Source organism: Vicia villosa, unplaced genomic scaffold, assembly GCF_029867415.1.
Source record: "Vicia villosa cultivar HV-30 ecotype Madison, WI unplaced genomic scaffold, Vvil1.0 ctg.000863F_1_1, whole genome shotgun sequence".
NCBI classification, from domain to species: Eukaryota; Viridiplantae; Streptophyta; class Magnoliopsida; order Fabales; family Fabaceae; genus Vicia; species Vicia villosa.
In genome coordinates this window covers 464,700-483,079 of record NW_026705390.1, presented here as the reverse complement: position 1 = coordinate 483,079, position 18,380 = coordinate 464,700, and the positions used below count along the sequence as shown (strand labels likewise).

At 32.9% G+C, this 18,380-nt stretch overlaps 2 protein-coding genes across 2 annotated transcripts; one reads left to right on the top strand and one right to left on the bottom strand.

The window, feature by feature from the left end:
• The first annotated feature begins 1,797 nt into the window (after positions 1–1,797).
• Positions 1,798–2,468, top strand: LOC131631769 (uncharacterized). Its single transcript, XM_058902530.1, has one exon. The coding sequence runs from the start codon at positions 1,799–1,801 to the stop codon at positions 2,384–2,386; it is 588 nt and encodes a 195-aa protein (XP_058758513.1). The 5' UTR covers position 1,798; the 3' UTR covers positions 2,387–2,468.
• Positions 2,469–13,695: 11,227 nt separating this feature from the next.
• On the bottom strand, positions 13,696–14,454 carry LOC131631766 (uncharacterized). Its single transcript, XM_058902527.1, has one exon. The coding sequence runs from the start codon at positions 14,377–14,379 to the stop codon at positions 13,846–13,848; it is 534 nt and encodes a 177-aa protein (XP_058758510.1). The 5' UTR covers positions 14,380–14,454; the 3' UTR covers positions 13,696–13,845.
• Positions 14,455–18,380: the final 3,926 nt, after the last annotated feature.

Genomic DNA, 18,380 nt, shown 5'->3' with positions numbered 1-18,380 from the left:
GATGAGGATGATCAGAAGCAAGTTTTTGGGTTGATCCTAGTGCATGCAATGTTGGTAGTGAAGTTGGAGCTTCCTTTCTCTTCCTCTTCCTTTCCCATGCTACCTTCTTCTTTCTCCACCAAATTTTATTTTTGTTTTATTCCAATAGAAATGTCAACACTATAAAATCCTTAGTTGACTGTATTTAAGAGGTGAAATGTCTACAACACCCTTAATCTCCTTATTTAGTTAATTTCCACAATTAGACTAAATAATATGACTTCTAATACTTGTCCTATTATAATCTCACTAATCAATTTTAGGGATAATTATTAGTTGACAATTATATCAGGTATTACAGACACACACACACACACATATCTCTTTAAATAACAAATTTTCATATTTTTCCAAGTAAAACTTTTTATAGATCAAATTTGACATCAAGAGAAGGTCAAGGAGTTCGAATTAATTTTTTTCTCCATTTAAGAACAAATTCCTTCTCCTATTTCATATATTGTTATTCTAAACTCATAGATGATCTTTTGAGATGATGCTAATTTTATCTCTTTAAAACATGTAATTGACGAAATACTATTTTATTAATTTGATATTTTAGTATTATTCAGTTAACTTTGATCATAACTCGTTTTTTATGTTGATGAATATACAAATTAAGCTTATGTTGATGAATATACAAATTATTCAGAGTTAGTAATTGCTTTAGGAATAGAGGGAGGATTACTACGTGATTTTTGAATTAACATGCTTCATAATCTAATAGATGGAGGATTTAGGGGATTTCTTTTTAAAAGAGAGTGTTATTCACCAAAGAAATGATTATAACAAATATGTTAATTCATTGTAATGATAAAAAAATATTTTATGAAAAAAATCGCAATTACAAAGCAGTAACAGTTAACATAGTTATAAACTGATAGCAAAAGCTACACACTAGACATAAATGTTAGAGAATTAAATTATTCTCTAAGATATCATGTAACATTATCATCAAAATCTAAGGTCAGGTACATAACCAAATTATGTTCTTACGTTGCCCTCATTCAATATACGTATAATAAGGACATATAATGCACATTATAAAAATTAAAAAATATCAAAAAAACACACTCACTGTTATATTGAAAAAAAAAACAAAATCCATAATGAAATCACAAAATTTTGAGAAGTAGTTCTTTAAATTTTGAGAAGTAGTTCTTTAAATTTTAATTTGTAAAAAAAAAACAAAATCCATAATGAAATCCATAATGGACATCTTACAAAGTAACTCATAAAAATAATTTGGCAAAATATCTTTTTTGGTCCGATATGTTATCCTCGAGGTTCATTTTGGTTTCTAAATTTAAAAAAGTTTCATATTGGTCCTTTAACTCTTCAAAACGTATCATGTTGATCCTTTTCGTCTAATAAGCGACGAAAAAACTCAAAACATAATCGTTAATATAACAAAAATTACTAAAATGGTACATTTTGAAAATATAAGAGACCAATATAAAACTTTTTGAAGTTAAGGGACCAAAAAGTTCATATACGGAAAATCTTTAAAAACTATAGCATTAATACTTTTTACAAGAGAGATCATAGAAAAATCTATTTATAACCCTTTTGATTATAACACGATTAGCAATCCATAGAAACATCTTTACCGTTTCAATGACATTTGTTCAATGTGTAGACCAGAGGAAATAACCCATGGTCATATAAAACTCACCTTATTTTGGTTTACTATTATTAGAAGAACTAAATATTTGTTCACTTAATTTAGAATTCCTGTAACTATAAAACACCTCTGACACCCATGAAATCAATGAACACAATCTCTCCCTCAAACCAAGGAACACAAACAGAACAAAAAAACAAGATGAATTCTTCAACAATCTGTTCTGTGTTCCTTGGTTTGATCCTAATTTCTCAATACCCTTTAGCTGCAAATGCCAGATCTATACGTGGAACCCTAATTTCCATCGTTTGCAGAGAATCATCCAACAAGGCAGAATGCAACAACATCCTCAGATCAATTCCTCAAGCCACACATGTCAAAAATTTCCATGGACTCGCAAAGGCTGTTCTTGAAATGGCAATCTACAAAGCTGCTGCAGGACAAAGTTTTCTTAAAACATTAGCAGTATCGACCAATAGTCCAGCACTTACAAAGTGTGCGAATAATGATTATGACAATGTTGTTATGTCTTTTAAAAGCTCTCTAGGTGAGTTGGAGGAAGATTATGGAACTTCTAGTTATGATGCTAAGATTGCTGGTGATGGAAGTGATCAATGTGAGAGTGCAATGGTTGCCGCAAATGATGTTAACCCACAAGTTACCGCTCTTAATCATCAGATTAGTTTCTATAGTGAATTGGCATTCCTAGTCACTCGTAACCTTTGATTTGTCTTGTCGATTATGAGAAAATTTATTTGGGAGAGTTATTAATAAAATACAGCAATCTTTTGCTGTTTTATGTGTTCAATTATATTTGTTTAATAATTTCTTTCCCTGTACTCCAATTAAATTTTCCTAAACTATAAGAAGCCAATGTGAAATTAACAAATTAAGAAGCCAAATCGGCGTAATGCACGTTTAAATATGAATTATCAAAATATAATTGAGAGTAAAAACTAGTGGAGCATAAAAGAAAGATTTTACTAGTCTTATTAATAACATAATTATTTAATATATGAACAATATTATTCTCATATCTATAAATAAATTTTGCTTAATGGATTTGTGTAAATTAATTAACTTCTTTGAGACTCAAAATAACTTGTTCATTATCTAATTTTTGGAAGATTTTTTTTATATATAAAAGAGGATGACATAACATTAAACTCTTAAAACTTGTTCGACATAAACTCTATTTTAATAGAGGAAGGAATATCATCCCACCATTTGAAATTTGAGATTTGAAAAATGCGTTGTACCGAAAGTCAAAGATGTCGCATTGTCGAGCTTTACCATCACCATTGACACACTCTGCCTCATCAAAATATTGTATTACATCTCATCCGCAATAATACTAGCAAGTCCTGAAGAAGGGGACTTTGATATCTAAACAACACGATATAAATTTTATTGATCAATATATATCTCTTGCAGTTGCAAATTTTATTGATCAATATATATCTCTTGCAGTTGAAATTAACAAATTAGGAAGCCAAATCGGTGTCATGCACGTTTAAATATGAATTATCAAAATATAATTGAGAGAAAAAACTAGTGGAGCATAAAAGAAAGATTTTATTAGTCTTATTAATAACATAATTATTTAATATTATTCTCATACCTATAAATAAATTCAAGGTAGTCAAATTTTACTTAATGATTCAGCAAATGTTGAAATTAGACCCGGCATGAATTTGTGTAAATTAACTTCTTTGAGACTCAAAATAACTTGTTCATTATCTCATTTTTGGAAGATTTGTTTTTTTATATAAAAGAGGATCACATAACATTAAACTCTTAAAATCTGTTCGACATAAAATCTATTTTAATAGAGGAAGGAATATCATCCCACCATTTAAAATTTGAGATTTAAAAAAATGCGTTGTAAGATCATAAGTTCTAAATTAGATATTTGAAACACAAAATATGAATATTAATATATTCATTTGCATTAAGCCAACAAGATAATATATGTTAATTCTCCTCTTAACTTACAAATTATTTTAGGATAATAACCTAATATCTCTCATCTAAGTAAAATTTTGGATGTGTTGTGATTATTCAATTGCTCCAATGTAGTACGCTAAGATGAGTTTTGAAATAATATTGAGAAATTATCTTTTATATGAATCTCGTATTTGAGGATGTATCTTGATCCAATAATTGGATACTTGTTTGAAGCCGAGTAGGCTGACTATCAATTCATAAATTAATTTTCTCAATATTAAGGGGAGAGAATAAACAGCTGAAATTGTGAATTAGAAGTTCAAATGTGAACCAGAAGCTCAATTGATAAAATAAGTTGTTGTCTTGATCCTCGTACAAAACCAATATGAACCAAAAGTTCAAAATATTATTCATTTGCAAAGTTTATGAAACAAATTACCAGCTGTTAATACTCCACTCAAAGTGGATTCTTCTATTGGATAAGCTCATATTGCAAATGAGTTGTAGTCGCGCCTAAGCGTGGTATGAAAGTCGGTTCCAATGTTAAAAGTCCTCTACTAAGAAAAGAAACTACAGTTAAAGATGACACAAGTGAGGATAAGAAAATTCTAAGAGCACTTTGACATAATTTATTTTTCAGTTCCAGAAGAACTAATCAAGTACTTGAAATATTAAATAAAGAGATCTCGATAAATTATGTCATTGATGAAATGCGATGGAATCGAAAGTAAGATAACCAAAATAAAGTTAATATTGACATTGTCTTCCGATAAAATATAGCGCTAAAGATGATAAATGATAACGATGATCATGAACCAAAGTTTATCAAAGATTGTAGACAAAGTGAGAATTGTCCAAAATGAATATATTCAATTGAAGAAGAATTAAACTCACTATACAAATGACTCAATTCTGAACACGTAGTCCCAACACCTCAAGGTGTAAAATCAATGGGATATAAATGATTTTTTGTGAAAAATCAAAATAAGAATGACATAAAGTTTGATTTGTTGCTCAATGATTTTCACAAAGAACTAAGATTGATTTTTGATGAAATATATCCACCTGTAGTGGATTTAATTAATTTTTCAAATTTTGATTAGCCTGGTAGCATATGAAGGGCTTAATTTGAACATGATGGATATTGTGACATCTTACTTATATGAATAACTTGATAATGATATTTATTGAAACTTACTAAAGGGTTTAATATATCAGAGATACATAATTTTGATCTCGAGAAAGTTAGTCAATCAAATTGAACAAGCATATTTATAGGTTAAAACAACATGGACACTTGTGGTTTAATTGTCTCAATGAATATTTTCTAAGGGAGAGATATACAAATAAGTCCATATGTCCTTGTGTTTTTAAGAATAGATCCAGAAAATAATTTTCTAAAATAGTTATCTACGTGGATCACATAAAATTATTGGAATTCCTGAAGAGATTTCAAAAGCTATAAATCTCTTAAAGAAGCAGTTTGAGATAAGGGACATAGAAAAGATAAACTTATGTCTAAATTTATAAATTGAGCATTTGGACAATAGAAAATACAAAGATGCTCAAATGTTTGTATATGGAAAAATCTTGTATATCGTGTACCTCGATGATGCTAGATCATTGAATGTGTAGAAGATTCTATTAGACCTCGAAAAGAGGATAACAAACTAATTGGTCCTGAAGTACCATATTTAAGTGTCATTCAAGCACTGATATATCTTGCTAATTAAACATACCACGATATATCAATTTCTAATAATCTATCAACAAGATACAATTCTTCACCTATATGAAGATATTGAAACGGAGTCAAACATATATTTCGTTACCTTATAGGTACAATAGACATGAGTTTGTTTTATGCCAAAGTATCTAAATTCAAATTAACCGGTTATGCAAGATACAGGTTAATTGTTAGATCCTCACAATGGTAGATCACAAAAAAATTGTTTACATATGGTGGTACAACTATTTCATAGAGATTAGTGAAACAAACAATAACAGTAACTTCATTTAATCATTCAGAAATTTTAGCACTACATGAGGCAAGTCGAGAATGCATATGATTGAGATCCTTAATCCAACACATATAAAATACTTGTGGTTTGCCTTCTGGACAAATAAATACAACGACCATATATGAATATAATACTGCATGTATCACTCAATTGAAAGATCGTTACATTAAAGGAGATCGAACAAAACATGTCTCTCTAAAGTTCTTTTTCACTCATGATCTTCGGAAAAATGGTGATATAAGCTCCAACAAATTTGTTCATGTGATAATCTTGCAGACTTTTCAGTGCAACAAATTGGTTTTCATCGTCGAAGAAATGATCATTCAGCTGAGGGGGAGAAATGAATTTGTTCAGCTGAGGGGGGAGAAATGAATTTTTCTTAAAAGGATATGTACTCTTTTTCCTTCACTAGATTTTTTTCCCACTGGGTTTTTTCTAGTAAGATTTTAACGAGGCATATCCAAAACAAACATCCAAGGGGGAGTGTTATGAATAATTGGATGATTTGTCTCTCAATCATTTCATTCCTTATTTAATCCATTTGTATTTATTATATTGTCTAGATGATATCCTATAAATAGGACCAATCTTATTGTATACGATTACACTAATGAAATAATACAAAATCATTCTCTCTTTCTCTCTTCTCTTTATTCCTTATTTCTCTTTATTTTATAACAAAAATAACTTAATAGCACCGTTCAACATAAAACTAACTAAAATCTAAAACTAAAATAAAATCAAAATTAAAAAGAAAAACAAACAAATAAAAAAATAACTTAATTATAATTTTAGTCCTCATATTGTCTTTTTGTTGATTTTGATCCCTCTATTTTAAAATCCACTATTTTAATCATCTTTTAAGTTTTCTGTGCAATTTTCGTCCTCTATTTATTTTATTTTCGCAAAATTAGTCTAAATTTTTTTACTTTTTCAATAGAAAACTCAAAAGGAGGACCAAAATTGTGGTTTTAAAAATGGGGATCAAAATAAAAAGAAAAAAAGGCAAAATACTCTTTTTGGTCCCGTAAGTTAACCTCAAGGCTCATTAACTTCAAAAAGTTTCAAATTAGTCCTTTAACTCTTCAAAAGGTGTCATTTTAGTCATTTTTGTCATATTAACGACGGAAAAACTCAAAAATCGGTCGCTAAATCAGTCGCTAATATGACAAAAAGGACTAAAATGACACCTTTTGAAGAGTTAAGGGACTAATTTGGAACTTTTTAAAATTAAGGGACCAAAATGACCCTTGAGGTTAACTTACGGGACCAAAAAGAATATTTTGCCAAGAAAAAAAAAGACAAAATTGGAGGACCAAAATTGCAATTAAACCTAAAAAAATCAAAAGTAAATCACAAACCAATTGTCTTGTTGGAATTGATCAACAATCCCGAGCAGCAATGACAATAAAAACTTGGAGAATTATTTAAATAAATTAACTAAAAGTTCTTCAATCAGTAATACTTATAAAAATATTCTTATTTGCAAAGATTGTGCAATTTCAACATCAAAATTCGAAAGTATTAGATTTATTTAACCACGGGGTTTATCGTGAAAAATATGATTTAAAACAAAAAAGTAAAAGAAATTTGATGAAAAATATATCAGAGATAAAAGCTATCAAATCTTTTTCCAATATGTTAACTATTACTGCTTTGTAATTGCGATTTTTTTCATAAAACATTTTTTATATCATTACGATGAATTAACATATTTGTTATAATCAATTATTTGGTGTAAAACACTCTCTTTTAAAAAGAAATCCCCTAATTCCTCCATCTATTAGATTATGAAGCGTGTTAATTCAAAAATCACGTAATAATCATCCCTCTATTTCTAAAGCAATTACTAACTGTGAATAATTAACTTATGTCAAGTTGTAAGAGTTATTATAAGTAATCAACTAAAACATAAGTTTAATTTGCATATTCCGAGTTATGATCAAAGTTAACTAAATAATACTAAAATATCAAATTAATAAAATAGTATTCCGCCAATTACATGTTTTAAAAAGATAAAATTAGGACCATCTCAAAAGATCATCTATGAGTTTAGAATAACAATATTTGAAATAGGAGAAGGAATTTGGTCTTAAATGGAGAAAAAAATTAATTCGAACTCCTTGACCTTCTCTTGATGTCAAATTTGATCTATAAAAAGTTCTACTTGGAAAAATATGAAAATTTGTTATTTAAAGAGATATGTGTGTCTGTAATACCCGGTATAATTGTCACCTAATAATTATCCCTAAAATTGATTAGTGAGATTATAATAGGACAAGTATTAGAAGTCATATTATTTAGTTTAATTGTGGAAATTAACTAAATAAGGAGATTAAGGGTGTTATAGACATTTCACCTCTTAAATAGAGTCAACTAAGGATTTTATAATGTTGACATTTCTATTGGAATAAAACAAAAATAGAATTTCGTGGAGAAAGAAGAAGGAAACGTGGGAAAGGAAGAGAAACATAAGGGAAGCTCCAACTTCACTACCAACATTGCATGAACTAGGATCGACCCCAAAACTTGCTTCTGATCATCCTCATCATATTGTTCAGCTTCATCTTCTTCTCCTTTGACAGGTGAGTCTTAATAGATAGAGACTTGGAGTTTTGGGGAAAATATATGAAATTGGGGTTTATGGGATTTGAGGAGAAATTTTGGTTGCATGCTGATAATCTATGTTCATTCATGTCAAATTCTTCTATATGTGTGTGTGTGTGTGTGTGTGTGTGTGTACATGATTTAGAAAACGGAGGTTCTGTAACATATGGTTTTCCGTCAACAAGACGGAGCTCATAAGTCTTGGCTAGGGCAGTAGCCGCCATTGTTGAAGAAGGAAGTTTTTTGAAGAAGCCGAAAACGGTCTGAAGAAACAGCTAAAATCAGAGAAAATTGAGGAAGAAAACTAAAACGTGAAAGAGAGAAGAAAGAAAATCTTTAAGAGAAAAGACTACTTATAGCCAAAGGAAGACGCTACATTTCCTACAATCACAAACGTGGCAAGAAGGGGAGCACGTGGAGCTGAGAATTCGCATGCGTGGAGCCCATCACTGCCACAAAAAAGGTGTCATCACACCACATTTAATGAGCTCACGTCTCGAGACAGTAAAGCGTGTGGAGGTAATGATGGTGTGACGTCATGGACAAGACGTTACAGTGACTCCACCCCATTGAGTAAGTGTAAACGTTCAAGTCGAAGCGAGGAAAGTCGAAACGTTTAGTTCGAAGCAAGAACTTTCATAGATGCCATTCTCTCTCGGATGTCACCTGTAGGTCGAAATGACATCTCTGAGGGGGCATTTTGTTACCCTGAAAAAACTTTAGAGATAAAGGAGAACACGTGTCCTCAGTAGAAGACCCTTCCACTCTAACAAGAAAATTTCACAAGCAAAGAATGAAGTAAATGTCGAAGTGGAAGAATGTCGAAGTTGTATAAATTCGAAGCAAAAGGGCGAAAGTTGTATAAATTGGAAGCGGTTACCAGAAGTGACCAAAGCGCGAAATTCAAATGCCAAGGTTTGAAATGCTAGTGGACGGTTACCAAGCCAGGATCGTGTGTCAAGAGCGCCAAACACAGAAAAAGATCCTACGAAGCAGTTAGTGCCAATTCAAATCTTAGTCGTAGATTATGTTAGGTAGTTATTTCATGTAAATCCTATAAATGGGTCAGAATAATGTAGAAAAGGTGTGTTCACTATTACAATCAAATTGCTTGCTTATACTCTGCCCAATTTCTGCCCTTAAGGAAAAAAGAGTTGCTGAAAGTCTTGATGTATGTGAATCACCATCTTTATTTTCAATGCAAATCCTTTACTTTTTAATCATATGTTTCGAAGCTTTCACTTATGTTATGTTCTTTAACCAGCATTTGCTTTGTCTTTTGATTTTTACTTCAACCAAGTAGGCTAATACCGGTTGTTATGATCAAAAAACAACCCCTGAATCGACGTTGTCTGGTGGTCACGAGTCACCCCAGAAGGTCAAGGCCAGATCGTTCATACTTTTGCCAAAAAACCTTTAGGTCTAGGTTTGTCCCGTTGGTCACGAGTCACCTGTCGGTCAGATCTGGCATTCAATATGGAAAAACATTGTATTTATTACCAGCCCTAGAAAACCGTTTCTTAGGCAAACACTTCGACGAAACAGATACAAGTCCAAACTTTAACACGAGGGCTTAAGATCAACTGGTCGATCTTGCAAGTAACCCTTAGTTTTAAGGCTTTGGGAGGACCAGCGGTTGTTTATCAATTTCCACAGTAAACACACATGGCTGTTATTACTTGTTACTATTCTTTTACCAAACATGATGTGCATTCTAATAGTTTTTATAACTTACTGGAACATTACTAGACCATTGAATCTTTTGATTATACTAGTTTAAGTTCCCTAATATTTATTCATGTCATTTCTATGAATAAATTCACCTAATTATACTAGAGTTTACTAAGAACCACATATGAAATCACCCTAGTACGTATCCTACATCAAGGGAAACAAAAGGTGGGGCCCCCCTAAGGGAGGGAGTCGCCCGCATCCACCTTCTACACCATGGAGACGTCCGTCTCCTTATGTGGGGGGGGGGGGGTAGGATCATCAAATTCTTTTGAGGCCCCCGTATCCATTATGTTGCTTTCTGTTCATCTATTCACCTTCATTCATGTTCTTGCAATTTTGTAAACCCATAACACATACTACTCCGGCCTTATTTATAAGCAAATATTCTTTTTTTAGGTTCATTGAGTAATGAATGTATTTGGTCTACATAATAGATCAGATACATTCACTATTCAATGAACCTAAAAAAGGAATTTTTGCTTATAAATAAGGCCGGAGGGAGTACAAGTTATAATTTCCAACACAATTCATCGATTCACCAACACACATATTACATACTTGAATCAATACAACACCGGCCAACAACATCAACCACAGAACAACTTAGTTTGAAAATCCAGATCAACCGATACACCAATAAAATCACAGAAATCACAATTTCAATACATGAACACAAAATGAACAGTAAAATTATACCACCCTAAATCCTACATAACAACCATCATACAATCGATTATATTAGTCAAACCTCACCCCTTACCTTTGGATTGAACGGAGCTCGAAAATTCGATCGGTAAACTGCAACCTCTAACACTGCAACCTTCAAAATCCAGACTGCTAGCACCAAAATCCTTAGCTCTTATTTTCCTCCTTCTCTGCTACGTGACTGTTTGTGTTCCTTTGGTTTGTTTGATAACTACTACTACTCTAACAAACCCTAATAGAAATAATGGGCTTCTAAAACTCATGTTTGGGTTTTACTGACTAATACCCCTCCATTGTTAATTCACACCTATAATTAAATCCCACCAAATTTATTTAATAACTCCTAAAATAAATAATAACTCTAATATTAGTTATCTTACGACTTTATCCGACTTTCTACCCGATTATTAACTAATTCCACATATCATCGCAAAAATACTCAATATATTTAATTTAAAATTATTTAATTAAATACGGGTGTTACAATAACAATTACAACACGTAATAATACATCACGGTGCATAAAATAGTTGTGCATAAAATATCAACACCTAACTTTTTCTCACTAATTACTTCATATAAACTTTTATATTAACCGATTCCTTAATAGTTAAATCCAAAATTTGTCACACTTATAGACTCATCAAATCCCTCCTTTTCTTAAAGTTATAGAAAAAACGTTACAATTATAATTCAATTTGTATGTATAATAATTTAGAATATAATAATTCAATCAACATAACTCTAAGAGAAGAGTGTTGTTTTTATAGTTAAAGTTGTTTTAGTTCTAAATAAAAAATAATTTCTTTTAACAAAAAGCCCGCGGACAAAATCCGCCCCGCCTCAGCCCGTTTTTTTAAACGGGTTAGGCGGAGTGGGCCAACTTAAGGTATCGAGCCAAAAATCTTAGCCCAGCTCGCCTAAAATGGCGGGTCAAACAGACCGACCCGGCGGGCCTGGCCCATTTTGCCATCCCTAATTTTGCATCTACGGAAGGAGACAAATTTTTTCAAAATATAGGGCGCTTCCAGAGATCCATCTACGAAAACTGGGCAAAAATAAAAATTTATGTGGAGTGTAAGAAATTCGGCTAAGTCTAAGGTGGACCATCAATTAAGTGGTTCACGGTGGACCATGATTAATAACCGTTGGATTAAGTTATTCTATAGAATCTTATCATAAATCTATCACACCATATAATTGTTTTTTCTCTACAACCGTGTGGTCTTTGAAAATAACATCTTTTTTCATCAAATATCTTCAGGATCCACTATCCAAGTTATATGTTATTTCTTGTTTCCCAGAAATTTGTATTTCGGATAAGCTCCAATATTGTATCATCCATACATGTTTGTCTAAGAACATAATGTAGCAAAGTCTGAATCGCTCACCAAGGTTGGATGCTTTCGGAATCCACAAGGAGCGCCGGAGGAGATGCCATACGCGTGGTCTCCATTGATCTTGAGACACTCGAATCCGGAAAAGATAGTTGTGTGAGATATATTTAATTTGTTTTGAGATTTTGTAAGTGTGGAGCAGTTTTTTCGGCAAAATGGGTGTGATTCGAAAATGGCGGAGATGACACTTCTGCTATGATTGAACAATTATGACGGTGTGACGGCTCATAGTGGTGTGTGAGGGAACATTGCCAAATGAAAGGCGTTATTTTTATGAACACGCGCAATTTGTACAAATTTAAAGAGAAAACCAATGTCAATGCAAAAAAGCATCATAAGGATTAAGAGATTGATAGGTGGGCGAGAGAGTTTTTTGGTTCATGGTGAACCATGATTGGTAATCATTGGATTAAAGGAATCTACTAATCTCCATTATCAGTAACGTCCATTACCAACGTGTACATGCTCCCCTATGAACAGAAACGGGCAACATCTGAATTCCTTCACTAAAGCTTTGACAGTTATCGAATCCTCAAGAATCCGGATATGCTGTACATGTGATATATGTCTCTGTGAATCTTTTGACAATCGAATGCGACAAGGAAGTGTTGGCATGTAGGCCAACATTTCGTTTCCAAAAACTTTAGGTGTAGAAAGGAACGATTTTTCTGACGAAATGGGTACGAACAAAAATGACGGAGATGGTGATGGTTGAAAGAGTACGGCGGCGGAATGCGATGAAGATTTCACAGATGAAAAGTCATGATTTCTGTAAACATAAGAACACACTAAAAAAGATTTTAGAAATTAGGCTTTGTTTGGATTGATGAAACCGGATGGAGCGGAGCGGAATGGGATGGAATAAAATGATATTCCATTGTTTGGATAATTTAAAAACGGATGGAACGGAGCGGAATAGAGTGGTATGGATTCCATTCCATTCCATCACTTACCACTATTTTTCTTACCCTCCGATTTGGGCGGAATGAACAACTTATCTTGTTCCGTCCTAAAATTTCCAAACAATGGAATGGTATCTTCGTTCCGCTCAGTTCCACTCCGCTCCATCCCACTCCGCTCCGTTGATTTTATGATATCCAAACATAGCCTAAGAGCTTGATATTAATTGATATTAAAGACCAAAATTCATTACTTCTGATTCTTCTGAATCACAGTAAATTCACTAAAAATAAAATTAATCAAAGATTCATTGCCCTTTAAAAATGATGTTCTTTCTAAATTGTGTGACTTGCAATTTCTTCCATCACTTGCATTCCTGCATTGTATGGAGGTAGGTAAAAGAGAAGAAAATGTTAAAGAAATAATCTAGTACGGAGAGTTCACTTTAAGATATAATAGATCTTATTAATCCAAAGACTCTTAATAGTGGTTCACGGTGAGGGATTTGATAGGACCCTCACCTTAGAAGTCACCAAGAAATTCATGGGGTTGGTTGAAAAATTTTCAAAAAAATTTCACGAAATTATGTATCACTAAAAAAATCATTTAAAAAAACGCAAAAAAAGCCCAATATCATTTTGACATCATAATTTGTTAAAACTTGAGGAAAATTTAATTGGAGTATAAAGAAAGAAACAATTAAACAGTGAAATATTCAATGTAATTGAACACAGAAAAAAGCAATAAATTGCTATATTTTATTAATAACTCTCCCTTCATACATTGAAACCCAATTAATGAGACCCTAAACTTCATCCAACCCAAATAAACCATCCCAATTTTCCCATAATCCCCAACAAAACAACAAACACAATCAAAGGTTATTAGTGACTAAGAATGCCAATTCACTATAAAAATTAATCTGACTGTTAAGAGCAGTAACTTGAGGATTAACAACATGTTCTGCAACCATTCCTCTATCACATTGAGCAGTTCCATCACTAGCAACCTTAGCATCATAGTTAGCAGTTTGAGGATCTTCCTTCAACTCACCAAGGGCGCTTCTAAACGACATAACAACACCATCATAATCAAAGTTAGCACACCGTGTAAGTGCTGGACACTTGGTTGATGCGGCCAATTTTTTAAGAAATGCCTGTCCTGCAGCGGCTTTGTTGTACGCCATTTCAAGAACAACCTTGGAGAGTTGACGGAAGTTTTTCGCTTGTGCGGCTAGAGGACTTGATCCGAGGATGGCGTTGCATTCTGCCTTGTTGGATGAAGTGCTGCAAACTACGGAAATTAGGCTGGATTGTAATCCAATGTGAGCCCTGGCGTCTGCGGCGAAAGGGTATTGAGATATTAGGAGCAAACCAAGGAACATGGAACCTATTGTTGAGGAATTCATCTTGCTTTTGGTTCTTATGTTTTTGGTTTTTGTTAGTGTTCCTTGGTTTGAGGGAGAGCCGTGTTCATTGGTTTCATGGGTGTTAGGGTGTTTTATAGTTACAGGAATTCTAAATTAAGGTAATGAAACGGTTTTTAAGGAATGTGTTAGCGATTGTGACGGTTGGGTTTTTGTGGTTATCCAAAATTTTCTGGTTTATTACACCGTCGTGTACAACCAATTGTCCCTATAAATGAGGGTTAAAATTTTGACTAACTCTGATTATGATGCATTTAACTAACTGCTATAAATAACTTCTTTTATCATTGAATCAAGAAAACTACTATTGTATTAAAAAATGTGTAAAATTTAAAATGAACACCTAATTTATAACGGAGGGAGTACTAATGACATTTTAATAAATTTAATTTGTATTTTCATAAAATTAATTATATTTATTTAACTTTCTTAGTTAAGATAATTTAACTTGTATTAATTTGATGTTTACGTATAATACTAGTGTCTACGTGGAATACATATTACATAGTGCGAAAATATTCTTAAAAATTGACTTGTCAATTTTGTTATTTAAAAAAATATATTAAAAAAAGGTAGCACTATAATTTTATTGAATTTTTTTAATATATATCTTTAAAGCAATCCTTTAATTATTAGTCATTCTATTTTAAAATGAATTTTGTTTAATATTTTTAGTCGTCCAATGGTCATAGCACTCGCCCTTTATTGAGTTTGGATCAGACTGTTCTTCACCCACTTATAAAACATCAGGAGTGATGTGTCTTAGCACTAACACTATAGAAATATCATTCAAAGGGAAAATCACATTCTCAACGATAATAGGGGATAACGACTTCCACATCCCACGTTCACGAGAGAAGAAGACGATAACTATTCTCTGAATTCTAAGACCCAGACCCAAGAGATCTCTACAAATACCTCGATCATAAGGTTGAGGAGGAAAGATCAATTATTCACAAAAATCATAGATATAGGGCTTATCACCATTATGCGTGAGCTACCTCTAAACACTATCAACAACCCTAAACATCCATACAACTCTCTAAATACAGGGTTACCCTTAATTTACTTTTTTAACAAGTACAATTCACGTCAACCGTGGAGCCCTGGTAAATTTCACTTGGGCCTCCCTTGCATTAGGTGGTCAAGTTGTTATCCACTTCTTCAAACCCGGTCTTTAAATATGGTGAAAAAGAAAATAGCAACTTCATCCAACAACAGCTCCAACTGCAACTAGGATGCCATAGCAGAAATGTGTGTCGCTATGCACGATTTGCATAGCCATAATCAGACCTAGGTGGACAATGTCATTCACCTTCAGCAGCACCAACAGGAGAGTTTAAAGCTATCATTGCTTGTAAAGTTTGATGGAAGAAGTTACCCTCAGAAGCATGTTGCTTCCACTAATACATATATGGAGTTCGTTGAAGCCCCAGATTCCTTTCCAACACCATTAGAGACGTGACGTTTAGGTGGTACATGAGTCTCCCACGACTCTCGGTCTCTAGCTAATAGGACCTAGTAACGACATTGGTCCACCAATTTTTAGCAAACGAGCACATGAGGATGTCAATCACCAATATGTTCAACCTTCGCCAAGACCCTTAAGAATCCTTGAGAGAATATCTTTGTTTGGTTTAGCAAGGCAACCATCAAGGTCTTCCACCCCAACCAGTAGATGTTTATAGGAGCCTTCCATAATGGAATGAGGGTTGGGCATTTTTAATGAATCCTTCCCCCAAAGGCATGTTGTTTCTGTGGCGAAAGTAGTAACGTGAGTAGAATATTACATAAAGAGTGAGGAAATCAACACAAATAAAAAGGCTTGAGATGTTAAGGAGAATACATCTGGAAGCAATCACATATGAGTCATTATACCTCACATGTTATGAATAGGGTGACCTTCAAATGGAGCGGGAGGCCTATAGAGAAATGCAGACACTTGAGCCATCTTCGTAAACAGATATGTGTGAGGTCCTTTTGACATGTTATATTCCTTCTCCACCATCCCCTGTGTTAGACATCATGGGGACTGGACCCATTAGGTGGTGAAAGTTTCATAAGGTTGATCCGTTGTCGCACACGGGTCAAAAACGAGTAATTTAAAGTGTAGTTTACGGTAACGACAGCTCGAGTATCGTATCTCAAGCGCAACATGTTTTATATGATGTAATGTAAGTTCCTATTATTCGAATTAAGCAAACGGATTTAAGCCCTCACGAATTAAGCAAACGCGAATTAATCAAACACGGTAACGAATTAAGCAAACGCTAACGTGATTATATACAACAATCGAATTAAATCAATATACTCTATGAAAATCGAATAAAAAGAATCACATAATATAATTGAACGAAATAGAAACTTGATTAAAATTATTATAACCTCAAAGTATGGTGGAACCCGTAATCGGAAGATTTCGCTTTAGGGATTAGTTCTCCATGGCCAAAACGTACAAAGAAAAAGTTTTCTTGTAAATAGTGAATATATGGTAATGTAGCGTGGCTACAAGCCTTATAAACAAAATAAGATTTTCACTACTAACTCAAATTGGGTCGGAAACATAAAAGAAATCGGCCCAAAATAGCCCAAAACTAAATATTTTATAACGTCTGAAGCTTCAACGAATTACTGGGAATTATGCGCTCTGAATTAACTTCTGGCTCCAACATGAAAGTTGTATCTCTTTCTCTTAGTTTTCTAACGCATCTTAGAACGCATCAATCTGATTCTCGTAGCTCAAGTTATGATCCAAACTGTGAACAGCTATGAAATAATCGCTAAAGCTGAAAACAACAGACGAAAATAGATTAAAGGCAAACAAAGACTTAATTCTAAAAATATAATAAAATAGTAAAATAAACAAAACAAACTAGAGAAATGCCCAAATACAAACATAAAAGAATGTGCATTAAAATGCACTGATCAAATTTCTCCACACTTAAACTTTTGCACTCCGAACAAAATTATAACTTCATAACATAAAACTTCAAAACAAAAACAAAATAGAGGATGCACTTCCAAAGGTTTTCAAGATGACAAAAGTGTAAGTAAAATTCTAAGTCTAAGCTTCAATAATATGGAGTTAATGAAAAACTCTTTTGTGACATTCAAAGCAAATAGGAAAAACATATTACCAATTAGTAGTAAGATTCTCACAAGATATAATTCACTCAACTCTCAAGTGTTTAGGTTACTGTTTACGCTCATATAGCACAACATGAAAGTTAGTACTATCATAAACTTGAAAAAACTCTAATATCCACAAATGAAATACATGCACACGAAGATTAAAATGACTTTTATTCGGTTGTAACCTGAACAAGGTAAGGACGAGATAAGTCCTACAAGGATACTAGGCTAAATTCAGAGAAAAAAAAGACTTGAAAGAGGTTTACAATAACTTGTTGTATGCTCCCAGCATGAAGAGTAACTTGTTTAAGTCAATTGCAAGATAAGGGGTTTACAATAAAACTTGCCTAACAACCACATTGAGGTCTTTGATGTACATAAGAAATCCTCTTTTTCAAAATAGAATTTTTCAGGTACATAGCTCTGCAACATATTCAAATTGTCTTGCCTCTAAGATGATTTGAGATGGTGTGGCTATGGCACCAGAGGGGTGGACACCTCAACTTTAATAGTATGTGTACCTTCGACTCAAAGGAAACGGTACAAATTTGATGTGGTCTAAACTGATGTTTCAGGTCCCTTTGAAACAGTCACTTGGAGAAAATAGGTATGATATTAGTATAATGAAGTGAATATCTAATTAAAACCACATATGAGGTGCTCCAAGTTCTCAATACCAGAATAAAGCAATTACTTGAAGAAACATTGATTTTCTGCTTCCACCATTAAGATCAATTCAAAAAGCATACTGTATTATCAAAAGCCTCATTCCCTAAAAGCCATAAGAAGAAAAATTGCTAGCTTTAAAATTCTAAAATATCAACAAAACTGTCGTAATCATATAAATAACA